The following is a 13266-nucleotide window of genomic DNA, read 5'->3' as shown; positions in this document are numbered from 1 at the left end:
TAATCCCTACTTTACAAATGAGGTAACTGAGGCACAGAGAAGTTAAGTGACTTGCCCAAAGTCACAAAGCTGACAAGTGGCAGAGCTGGGATTAGAACCCATGACCTCTGGCTCCCAAGCCTGTGCTCTTTCCACTGAGCCACACTGCCATTAATGATGGTATTTAGTGAGCGCTTACTATATGCCAAGCACTGTTCTAAGCACTGGGGAACATGCCTGTTTACTGTTGTATTGTACTCTACCAAGCACTTAGTATAGTGCTCTGCACACAGTAAGCTCTCAGTGAATCTGACTGACTGAATGAATATGGAGAATTTCTTGTCTCTGGCCATCTCCACATCTCCAGCTCTTCAAAGCATCTCTGTGCTGTGTGAATTGAACACTGAACAATTATCAGAGTGCTTGTGCAGAGCAGAAATAAGCTTGTTGTGGGTGGGGAAAGTGTCTGTTATATTGTTGTGTTGTGCTCTCCCAAGCCCTTAGTTCGGTGCCTTGCACACAGTAAGTGCTCAATAAAGATAATTGATTGATTGCATGATGCTCTGCATAGGGGTAGGAGAGAGATGGCCAGGGCAGGAGGAGGGTAGCAGTAATTGTAGTCATAATGACATTCATCATGTCAGTGTTTGCAATGCTCAACCAATGGAGAAGCAGCATGACGGTGGAAAGAGCACACACTTGGGAATCAGAGGACCTGGGTTCTAATGCCCGCTCCACCACTTACTTGCTGTGTGACCTTGGGCAAGTAACTTACCTTCTCTATGCCTCAGTTCCTTCTTCAGTAAAAGGAGACTATGCCTGGGAGCCCATGTGGGCCATGGACTGTGTCCAACCTGATTAGTTTGTATCTTGCCCAGCTCTTAGTACAGTGCCTCACACCTAGTGAGTGCTTAAATACCATTTTTTAAAAAGTACTCTACTGAATGTTTGGGAAAGGATGAGGCATGTTCTCTGCCCACAACGTGCATACATTCTCGTGGGGGAGACAAAAGAAAGAGAGACAGGGGGAGGACTCAAGCCTATGGGCATTAACCAGACCACTACACGTTTAGGCTGGCTGATTTCTCACTCCACTGAGATCCTCTCTGCAAAGTCTTCATCACGGGGAGTGGGATAAATTGAGCTAGCTAAAATTCTGAAAGCAGAATCAAGACTGCGAATGAAAAGTCGATATAAACCTGGAGACATTCCTTACCAAATAGGTGTCAACTTCCTCACGATCAACGATGGCCGTTATGTTGATGGCTCCGGTGTTTTCATCGATGATGAACACTCCATAAGGAGGCTGATCAATTCCGACTCCTGAGATGCGATATTTAATGTTCTGCTTCTCTTGAAAATCTGAATGAATCTTTGGCAAGAAACACAAAGTGAATGGCAAATACTTTCCAGGTCTTTTGGGGATACCAAATCCATGAATCACGGAATGGTGGCAGCATACTGGGAAAACCTTGAGGTGCACTAACATGGAACCCCAAAAGAGTCCCTACCAAGGCCATAAATTGTTCCAGACACAAAAGACTGTAGAAACTGGGCATCCATCCTCAAAAGTAACCCAAAATGTCATAGGGACAATCTCTCATTTTCCTAAGGAGATTTTGAATAATGTTTCCTCCCTGCCACCTGTCTCAATTAACTACCAAATTCTGAATAATGGAGTATGATTTTATGGAATCAACATGGCCTAGTGGAAAGAACCTAGGTCCGAGAGTCAAAGGACCTGGGACCTAGTCGCAGCTGCCAGTTGCCTGCTGTGTGACCTTAGGCAAGTCACTTAGCTTCTCTGTGCCTTAGTTTTCTCAACTGTAAAATGGGGATTCCCTCCTACTTAGACTGTGAACACCATGTGGGACAGGGACTCTTTTGACATGATGAACTTTTATCAACCCCAGTACTTAGAATAATGTTTGACACATAGTCATCACCTAATACATAATTCTGATCTCTTGGTTTTCTCTGGTAGTTTTAGGCTTATCCAGCTCAGAACCGGTGGAAAATCCTAGTTTAAAATGTGCTAATGTGGAAATTTAAAAAGCATGAAAATGATTTAACCCTATTGCACTTCAACCTCAAAAACAGATTTTAGTGCACTGAACAGGGTGAACTGCTTAGGACTTAAATATTTTAAAATGGCAGGAAGAGTATGGCAGTTTCGATTGGTATTAGTCTGGGAACTGAACTACTGAGTTGGAAAATCAGATTTAGCCTAACTGGGGTGTGGAAGCTAAGATTGTTCACTCATGGCATTTGCCCTGCTCAAGAGCAGAGCTTACCACAGAAAGAGGACATAGCTTCCTTTTCAATGCTTTGGGAATGCTTTATATTGTTTTAATTATTCATGATCTAAAGAAGAGAGTGGAGTGGAGGGATGGAAGCTTAGAATTTTGTTTCAGTGGGTTCCTAAAAATTTTTTAGGAGGGTCTGTGGGATTTTTTAGGAGGATTCGTCATGGCTCAGAGCCCTAGTTTCTAGGAGAAGGCGAGACAAGAAGCTCAGTGTGGAAGAAGGTAAATATGCCCAGTACACTACTCCACTCACCAATGGGATGTCTTATTCTACTCTTTCGCTTTCTTTTCCTTCCCCCTTCCTTATTTTTCTCCCTCAAGATCTTTACTCTGAAGAAATCCCACCCTGCAGGAGATATCACTTACTGTAGCAATTGGATTCCTCTTTGAATTGTCATCTCTTTCTCGAATAGGTCTCGCAAATTTAACCCATTCTCGTTTATGTCTTCTGATGGAGGGCCAAGGGGCTAGGTCTTTTTCTTCATTTACCTTTTTCGGAAAGAATTTGATTTTAATATATTAGCAGGCTAAGTCTGCCCCAGATAGGAATGCTTTTTGAAAGGATTTTTACAAAAGAAAATTCTGTTTTTGACAGACTACGCATCAGACAACTCAACATCAGATACCAAATCAAGTTTAGCTGAGATCACAGTCAAAACCAGTATTCATGAGTCCACAGCCTGAGTCCAAATCCAATAAATAAATCTGATCTCAGAGTCCTCCATTAGCAAATGGCATTTCAGGTTTTTGTCACCTGTTTAGAATCCCATCACTAAACCTCCCACTTCTCTGGGAAGCTCCAAATAAAGGCCCCAAACTGATCAACATTTCAGAGGGAAAAGGTGGTTAGTTGTTAACCTTATTCTTTAGAATTCCTGCCAGTCAGTTGGCTAACTCTGTGGGAATTGAATCCCTGAGGAAAAGAAATTGCCTCTTTATTCCCACTGAAGAACAAATATAGATTTGCAAATCCTTATCAGGTGAGGAAAAGAATCAATAGCTCTAGAAGACAGGGGTTGGTTTGACAGATTTATGGATCAATCAGGAGGATGGGCTGTTAGGATCAAAACCACAAACCTGTTTGTTCAACAACTGTATAATGGGTTTTAATCATCTTTGCTAATTTACCACAAGAGAAAAACCAAAAAACACACTCATTTCCCCCTCTCCTCAACCCAGTCCCATTAGGCAGGTGGGGATATGGAGAAGGTAATAATAGTAGCAGCTAAGTCTCTACTCACAGACCCTAACCTTGTCGGAATAAACTGTCTGACTGCCAGCAAATCAAAAGGGAAGACTGCATGTCACCCCAGAGCACTGCCTTTCCCTTCCCCATAAGGGGAAGAATTAGCTTCATTGTTCAATTATTCAAGGAACCGAGATATACAGTTTTGTGCCTCCAAATTTAAAAAGGGAATATTCATCACTTCCGCTCCCCATTATACCATTCTTTTATACTACCTCACCACATAAAGCCAATAAAATGAAATGAAACAAGACCCATAGATCGCTATTACATTACCTTCACATGCAATTCGCTGTTAACATCCAGCACCACCTGGAAGGCAACAAAGTTAACCCAAAGTTAGGACATTTTAAAACATTCTTAGACACTCATTGATTCAATCGTATTTATTGAGCGTTTACTGTGTGCAGAGCACTGTACTAAGTTCTTGGGAGAGTACAATATAATAACAAACAGAAACATTCCTGCCCACAATGAGCTCACAGTCTAGAGATTCATTAAATTGTGTTTATTGAGTGCTTACTGTGTGCAGAGCACTGTACTAAGCACCTGAGATGTGCTCACAGTGATGAATTTGTTCAGAGAGAGTTTCTGGGGCATGCTGCTTCTCTAGATTGTGAGCTTCTTGTATCTACCAACTTTATTGTACTCTAGTACAGTGCTCTGCACATACTAAATGCTCAATAAATACCACTGATTGATTTGACCAAGTCCTTAGACCAGTTCTAATTTAAAAGCATGGACACTATTTATTTCCTTTTCATAACCATGATCATCCTTTGTCTTTGGAAGATTCAGACCTCTTAGCTAAGCATTAGGTGTGGTGATCAGCTGATCAAAAAGGAAAACACTCATTTTCTTTGTATCTGAAATCTAAAAAAAAATTCAGAGTAACTGCTAAGTACTGAAAGGCTGCCTGGCTAAATAAGAAATGGTAACATTTTTTAAACTTCAGATATGCTAAAAAGAGCAAGTGAGATTCCAGTAATGCATGATAAAGAACTATGAGTTGTGAAGTAAATCATCAATTTAAACATTGCTAATAAAGGGATAATGGTACAGTGGATTGTGGGATCTCACTGTTTTTCTGTGCAAGCCCAATTTAGCAAGTACCACGGTTACTGGGATATAGTGATTTAGCCCATTGCATTGTCCTGTTCTTTGTGAAGAGCCTTATGTTATGGCAGAGTCTAAATAATTGCAAATAGAAATTTTGAGAAGGAGTTGGTCTAGACAAACAAACCTTATGTGACTGGTTTTCCCTGCATCTGGGAAGACAATGTGGTTGAACATTTATAATTTTAATTGAAAAAAAATCAAAGATTAAAAGTGAGCTGAATAACTTTTTGTGCTTAAAAAACTGCTTCAGTTATCACCAATTGCCCCCAAATAATTTTTTAAAAAATAGCATTTAAGTGCTTACTATATGCCAAGAACTGTATTAATCACCGGGGTAGATAAAAGATGATAATAATATTAATTGTATTTGTTAACTGCTTCATTCAATTTAATCATATTTATTGAATGTTTACATTGTGCAAAGCACTGTACTAAGCACTTGTCACTGTATTAAGTATTTACTATGTGCCAGGCACTGTATTAAGGCCTGGGGTGGATACAGGCAAATCATGTTGGACAATGTTTCTATCTCACATGGGACTCACATTCTTATCCCCATTTTACAGATGAGGTAATCGGGCCTAGAGAAGTTAAGTGTCTGGCCCAAGATCACACAGCATATAATCAGGTTGAACACAGTCCATATCCCACATGGGACTCACAGTCTTAATCCTCATTTTATAGATGAAGTAAATCAGGCACAACTAAGTAAAGTGACTTGCCCAGGGTCACACAGCAGCCACGTGGTGGAACCGGGATTAGAATCCAGGTCCTCCGACTCCAAGGCCCGTGCTCTCTCCACTAGGCCACACTGCTTCGTGATTTAAGAATTACTGCAATTTACAATATCCCCCCTGGATGCTATTTCCAGCACTGATTCCCAGAGTGGTGGTGGTGGGATTTTGGGGGGAAGGGGTTAGAGAGAGATCGGTGTTAATAACAGCAGGGACCCATGTCCCCATAGCAAAAGCAGCATGATTTACTGGAAAGAGCACTGTCCTGACAGAGTCAGAGGACCTGGGTTCTAATCCTAGTTCTGTGAATTGCTTGATTTGTGACCAACTGCTTGCTGTGTGACTTTGGGCAAATCTAAGTGACTTCTCTGTGCCTCAATTCTCTGGTTCTCCCCTGCTACTTAGACTGCAAGCCCCATGTGGGACAGGGATTGTGTCCAACCTAATTAACTTGTATCTACCCTAGTGCGTAGAAAAGTATTTGACACATAGTAAGCACTTAAATACCATAAAAATAAAACAAAACACATCCAGCATGGCAGCAGCGGGAGGGGGTGCCCTTTTACACACCATAAAGTTTGGAATGAACAGTATACACCACCCATGCCAAGCTACCATCCTGGCTCTGGGTATCGATGTTGTAGTTACCACTTCTAGATTATCACTTCTAGAGTACTAGGAAACTGGTAGACTTCCATATATGCAGCATATAAACACTTTTCCTTGAGAGCCAAAACAAAAAATTAAAAATTTCAAGAAACAACCTTAACTCTCAGCTGCTGGACCAACTGTTGAAGCAATGCAGCCTAGTGGAAAAAGCACGGGCCTGGGAATCAGAGGACCCAAATTCTAATTCTGACACTGCCATCTGTTTGCCGTATGTGACCTTGGGCAAGGCACTGAACTTCTGTCTGCGTCATTTATCTCATCTGTAAAATGGGGGTTAAGACTGAGAGCCTCAAGTGAGACTTGGACTGTGTCCCACCTGATTATCTTCCATCTACCCCAGCACTTAGCACAGTGCCTGGCACATAGTAAGTGCTTAATAAATACCTTAAATAAATTAATTGGCCTTAGATAAAATCCTATAGGCCTTGAAACCACCAGGAGATTCTCATTGCTTTTGGCCACAGGATGAGATCATCGTTATGATCATGAGTGTCAATTCAGTAAATGCCACAGGGGATTAGTTAAATTTATCACCACCTTAACTTGGGAGGGATAGTTGTGTAAAGGAATGCCCATAAATCATTAGGGCTGAACATTAGGTTGCCAATCCAGTACTAGAGGCTCCTGTAATTAGTGAGAAAATATCTTTTCTTTAGATACTAATGGGTGGGGAGAGAGGATGACTTCGGGTTTAGGGAGGGAGAGAAACTTCAAGTTCCAGAAACGAAAACTAAAAAGGTGACAGCACCTGTCTTCATCACAAAAGACTAGGTGGTAGTGTCCTTGATTCCTCCATTAGTTAATACACCATTTGAAAGTAAAGGTCTTCGCAAGATTTTGCTTTGTGGTTCCTTCTGATTAGATGGATAACAATGCTAAGGAAAACACATAGGTGGCTCTGTTGTACTGGATTCTCCCAGTCGCTCAGTACAGAGCTCTGCACACAGTAGGCACTCAATAAATGTCATTGATTGACTGAAGGGAAAGACCCTGTTGTGGAGTGGCCTTTCCCAGAGTTACCTGGGCCAGAAGACTAGGAGCAGTGTGGTCTAATGGAAAGAGCACATGCCTAGGAGTCAGAGGTCCTGGGTCCTAATCCCAGCTCTTTCAATTGTCTGCTGTGTGATCTTGGGCAAGTCCCTTAACTTCTCTGTGCCTCAGTTTCCTCATCTATAAAATGGAGATTCAATACCTGCTCTTCCTCCAATTTAGACCATGAGTCCCCCTTGGGACAGGGACTGTGTCTGAGATTATTAAGGTGTATCTGTCCCAGCACTTAGAACAGTACTTGACATATAGTAGGGGCTTAGCGAACAATATAGTAGTAATAAAAAAGACTGAGAGACTAAGGAAAAGTGGGGAGAGGTTGCACCATGGTCCATCCCACTTTGCTATGTGCCTGTGGGTGAATCAGTTAGTTTTCCAGTGCCTCAGTTTTCTCATCTGTAAAATGGGGATTCAAAAGTTGTTTCCTTTCCCCATTAGACTGTGCCCCTTGTGTGGAACAGGTACTGTGTCTGATCTGAGGGTATTATATCCAACCCAGCACTTAGCATAGTGTTTTGTACATAATGAGCGTTTAAAGGCCACAATTATCATTATTATTAGATTACAAAGAATCAAGAGTCTTGGAGAGGTGGAAGGGAAGAGGTTTTATTGACAGTTTTTAAAAAATGATATTTATTAAGCGCTTACCACATGCCAGGCACCACATTAAGCGCTGGGGTAGATACAAGCTAATCGGGTCAAACACAGTCCCTGTCCCAAGTGGAGCTCACAGTCTTAATCCCCATTTTACAGATGAGGTAATGGGCACAGAGAAGTTAAAGCGACTCACCCTAGCAGACAAGTGGCAGAGCCAGGAGTCCTTCTGATTCCTAAGCCTGTGCTCTTTCTACTAGGCCACACTGCTTCCCTTAGATGACAGAAGAGGGCTCTTTAGGTTATGAAACTCGTTGTGGCAGGGAATGTGTCTGGAAGCACTCAATCAATACGATCGATTGATTGAAGCAACAAGGGCATGGCAGAGCCCAATCATCCCTGGTTGGAGCCTTCAGTGAGGCAGGCACCAACCCGGCCTAAATTCCCCAACCTGCCTTTCAGGGGCAATTTGGCAAAGCTCATTTTAAAGGCCTTTTGTCTGAAGCCTGGTGCAATCGGCCTGGTCGTGCTTTTGCTTCACACTTTTGGTCTGGGCAAGGAAGCTCAAGACGAGTTGGTTCTGGGCACAGCTGGGAAGGAAATGAGAGGCAAACTCTTTCCCTGGGCAGGGTGGGGGAATGAATCAGTGGGTCGGGACCTGGGGCAGGAGCAGTGCACACATCACTCACACCATTCCCTTGCTGGAGGAAAAGGATGACAGTCAAGACCCGTAAAGCAACGGGGTGTGGTCAAACACTTTATCATACCAGTGCCACCCAGGGGATTAGATATGAAGCAAAGCACCTAGGGATTTGGGGAGCAAACGGAAGGCAACGGCATCTAAATGAGATTGAAGTTGGTTGGCCTTTGCCTGGTGCATCACAGTCTGGGCCTCGCAGAGACTTAGAGTGATCACCTTGCCCTTTCCTCACTTTCCTGCGGGGCACTGTGCTGGATTGAGGAGTCATAGGCAACTCTGGCAGGGTCTGTTGAGCCTAAAAAATCTATTTAAAAAACCACACAGTGCTTCTTCAGGAATTTCTTCCTACGCGTTTTCCTCCAAAGAGCAACAGAACAATAAGGAGTTTAGCAATTTTTAAAGTTAATCCATTCCTCCCCCCACCCTCCCCCACCCGTTTTTAAGTCAAATTCTTCTCTGACAAGTGCAATCCCAGCTCTGCCAATTGTCAGCTGTGTGACTTTGGGCAAGTCACTTAACTTCCCTGTGCCTCAGTTCCCTCAACTGTAAAATGGGGATTAAGACTGTGAGCCCCACGTGGGACAACCTGATCACCTTGTAACCGTCCAGTGCTTAGAACAGTGGTTTGCACATAGTAAGCGCTTAACAAATACCATTATTATTATTAATAATAATATGAAAACTCCCCTGGCAACTAAAATCAGATTAATTTTCTTCTCCCTGGTCATATCATCCCAAATTTTGTACTTATAGCCACCTGTAGCATTTATCTATGCATCATTTTATATATTCTACTATTTGAGCACTTACCCATCTTTCCAGTTTCTTTTTAGTCCTAGCTATAAACACTTTTGTGCCTCTCCTGTTACAGCGTAAATTCCTTGAGGTCAGGATTGTATCTTACACCCCTTAGATTCTCCCAAGCACCTAATGATTTGTAAACAGTAGGTACTCAAATACTGCCAATCAATGGTATTTGAGTGTTTACACTGTAGAGCATTATACAAGCACTTGTTAAGTACAATGTAGTAAAAATGATTCCTGTCCTCAAGGAATTTACAAATCTAGCCACCACTAAAATTAATTATAGGTAGGAGATTGGTCAGCAAACCTGACTGGACCAGGTTTTAATTTCAAGGGATTGTAAACCTTCCACCTTAAGAGCTCTCTTTCCTTTGGGTCATTTCAAAAGGCATAATATCCTTTTGCAATATATTCATGAAATGAAATCGTATTTACAAACTGTGAAAATGGCACATAATTCAGCCACCTTTGGGGCCTACTTGCTAACATTGAGCGTTTAAATATTTGTATTTTTAAAGCACTAGATAAATCATTGGTTAGTCATCATTGAAGAAAGTCAACATGATCATTCATATTTATTGAGAACTTACTGTGTGCAGAGCACTGTACTAAGCTCTTGGGAGAGTACAACAACAATCATGGGATAGTTGCTCTTCTTGACAGTAGTGTCATATCGCAGGCTGTACCATGGTCAGTGATATAGAACAGTGCTTTGCACATAATAAGTGCTTAACAAATATCATTATTATTATCATGTAAGTATTGTTAATATTTATACCATTTAACATTCCTAGCTATTCCCTCAGATAATCCATTATGGATCTAGCACCAACGATAGTATCAACATCTACTTTGGGTGCTTTTTGACAATGAATTCCATATTCATTCATTCAATCCTATTTATTCAATGCTTACTGTGAGCAGAGCACTGTACTACGTACTTGGGAGAGTACAATATAGCAATAAACACATTCCTCCCCACAACAATCTTATAGTCTAGTTTACCAACAACTGGATGAAAAAGTATTGCTCCTCTATCATTCAGAATAATAATGAAGATAATACAAAAACTGTGGTTTTTATTAAGCACTTTCTCTGTGCCAAGCACTGTACTAAGCACTGGGGTAGAAACAAGATAATCAAGTCAGATGTAGCCACTATCCCTCAGTGCCAGTATAAAGTGGAGGGAGAACAGATACTTCATCCCCATTTTACAGGTTAGGAAACAGGTGTATTAATAAATTGAGTGCCTTGTCCAAGGTCGCACAGCAGGCCAACAGTGGAGTCAGAATTGGAACCCAAGTCCAGTGCCTCTCAAACCTATGCTCTTAAAATTAAAACACACTGGTTCTCTCCTCTCAGTCTTAGCACCTTTAAGATCCTAGTTCTGGCAGGTGGGATTTACCCAACAATTCTAGGTTTGCTGCCCTCAACTTTCCACACACCCTTTATGGTCTTCAATTATGTACTCAGTCTCTCTCCCCCCCTTTCCCTGCCCCCCACCCCAATACTTCGACTCCACTCTGTCCTTGCAAAAATTGTTCCATGCCCCTGGTCATTTTAGTGCTCTGGTTCTGCAGCTTTTCTAGCTGGCAGATGCCCTGCCCAAGTCAGGCAGGAACATGGCACACATTGTTCCTACTGTTTCTTGATCTGGATAGTTCCAACTAAATTACCTCAGTTTTCTATGGCAAATAAAGAGCTGGCCAAAGTGAAGACTTAATCAAGGTAATGGGAGTCAGAAAGAACTGGAGGGAGAGAAGCCATAGAAAACCACAATTCATTAGATAAGTCATCTTCTTTTCCACTTCCCTGACTCAGTCTTCTTTTACCAGAGCTGTTCAAAGTAACACAAATTGATTGATTTGAATTTCCATTTCTCTTCCCAACCCTCCCACCTTCCACTGGGAAGAAGAACAAAGAACCTGATTAATTGACCCACTGGATATGTCTGATCGATCAATGACACTTCTTGAGCTCTGCACATAGTAAGCGCTCAATAAATACGATTGATTGATTGATTGCTGTGTGCAGAGCACTGTGCTAAGTGCTTGGGAAAGTAGAATAGACCAGGTCTTTTCACAAGGAACTTACAGCCTACCCCAGTGTTTAGCACAGAGTAAATGCTTATAAACACCACACATTATTATGATCAGCTTCTAGATTCTTAGCAAAGGAGAGTTACTTTGGGCAACTACTTTGATGTTACTGGAAACGATCAGCCTAAGGCCAAAATGATTCTTCCACCACACCCAGAACATTCCTCACCAGGAAGAGACAAGTAGGAACGAATTTGTGGGAGATGACTAAATCCTTTCTTATTTAGATTTGTCAGACGGGATCTCACAGAATCTCAGATTTGATACTCCTGTCTCGAGGCCTGCGACCTGACTGATGCTTCCTCAGACGACGGAGCATCTGGGGAAAGTCCAGTTTACATGGGAAGGAGGGTTACTTATGGAATTATCAAAAGGCTCCAAGTAAGCTATTCATAAAACCTAGCACAGTTCTGGCTAAACCCCTTCTCGCCTCATAAATTCAAGCCCAGGCAAGCTTGCTACAGCAAATGTTGAACACTTCTTAAGTGGAGAGACTTTGGCAATGTCAAACAACTTCTCACTATTTTCAAAGAAAGGGAAGCAGCTATGGGAGATCATTTATTGGAAAGGCTCTTAAGTAATCAGTCATAAAGAGAGCTCCTTCTGAACAATACCCGAGTTAATCAAAAAGTTAACAGAATGATGGTGACTTAAGATTTTCAAAAACAAATTGCATTTTTACGGTATTTGTTAAATGCTTACTCCGTGCCAGGCACTGTACTAAGTGCTGGGGTAGTCACGAGCGAGTCAGGTTGGACACAGTGCACAGCCCAAATGGGGCTCAGAGTCTTAATCTCCATTTTACAGACTATAAACTCGTTATGGGCAGGAAATGTGTCTGTTAATTCTGTTCTGTTGTACTCTTCCTAGAACTTAGTACAGTGCTCTGCACAATCAATACCATTGATTGATAGCAGATGAGGTAACTGAGGCACAGAAAAGTGAAGTGACTTGCCCAAGGTCACCCAGTAGACAAGTGGCAGAACCTGGATTAGAACTCAGGTCTTTCTGACTCCTGGGCCAATACTCTATCCAATAGGCAACGCTGCTTCTCTCTATTTGTCAGTAGAAATCAAATTCCATGGGATTTTTTTTCCCCCAACTGATTCTATTTATTTCTAACGGTAAAATGGGAACCCCTTGGCTAGGGCCTCTGGCTCTGTGTTCTACAAACTGTCTTCCAAACCTTCAATAGAAGCAGCTATGGGAGATCATTTCTTGGAAAGGCTCTTAAGAAGTCACGGTCAAAGAGAGCACCTTAGAGAAGCAGCATGGCTCAGTGGAAAGAGCACGAGCTTTGGAGTCAGAGATCATGGGTTCAATTCCCGGCTCTGCCAAATGCCAGCTGTGTGACTTTAGGCAAGTCACTTAACTTCTCTGTGCCTCAGTTACCTCATGCACACATACCTTATACTTTGTTGCTTCCCCCCACCTATTTTAGTGTCTGTCTTCCCCCAGAGATTGTAAATTCTGCACACAGTAAGCATTCAATCAACTCTGTTGACTGATCTCAGAAGTGGGGTAAATGCAAACACATACTAATAAATTATTTGGAATACTAATCATTCACTGTTAATCATAGTGGTGATAATTCTTAATTCACACATTTCCTTCAGCTTGAAGCATGAAAATAGTACCACTAAAAAAGTTCTACGATTCCATTTTTGAAATACCCCCCCCCCCCCCCACCTCGGGAACATATGAGCTTTAGCAGTAAAAGAAAGAAGTTGATGATTCGTAAAATGGCAACATGCCACAGCACCCACCCCCCTCATTTCCATCATATATTTTTCCTCTTCTGCCAAGTTTCAACCTCATTATGGCTGCCAATTTTGATGAGCTCTTCGCTGATGTAGAATTGAGATAACTATGTAGCTTTTTTTCATAAAAATAAACCATATTGTCCATGGCCAGGGAAATCAAGTAGAATATTTTCAAAAAGTGAAAAGTCCCTTATTCAGTGTCCGCT

General features: G+C 41.8%; 1 protein-coding gene across 1 annotated transcript in view; it reads right to left on the bottom strand.

The window, feature by feature from the left end:
- Positions 1–11459, bottom strand: part of LOC119945427 (desmoglein-3-like) — a 32903-nt gene extending 21444 nt beyond the window's left edge. Inside the window, exons 1-8 of the mRNA XM_038766518.1 lie at positions 11397–11459; positions 10702–10799; positions 9205–9256; positions 8384–8395; positions 6050–6106; positions 3808–3843; positions 2652–2774; positions 1196–1351 (exon numbers count right to left, since the gene is read on the bottom strand). Of these exons, the coding sequence (XP_038622446.1) occupies positions 1196–1351; positions 2652–2774; positions 3808–3843; positions 6050–6106; positions 8384–8395; positions 9205–9256; positions 10702–10799; positions 11397–11459 (597 nt within the window). The remainder of the gene's footprint in view (positions 1–1195; positions 1352–2651; positions 2775–3807; positions 3844–6049; positions 6107–8383; positions 8396–9204; positions 9257–10701; positions 10800–11396) is intronic.
- Positions 11460–13266: the final 1807 nt, after the last annotated feature.

Source organism: Tachyglossus aculeatus, chromosome 25 (assembly GCF_015852505.1).
Source record: "Tachyglossus aculeatus isolate mTacAcu1 chromosome 25, mTacAcu1.pri, whole genome shotgun sequence".
Lineage (NCBI taxonomy): Eukaryota > Metazoa > Chordata > Mammalia > Monotremata > Tachyglossidae > Tachyglossus > Tachyglossus aculeatus.
Note: the sequence above shows the minus strand (reverse complement) of the source record. Positions and strands in the feature narration are given on the sequence as shown.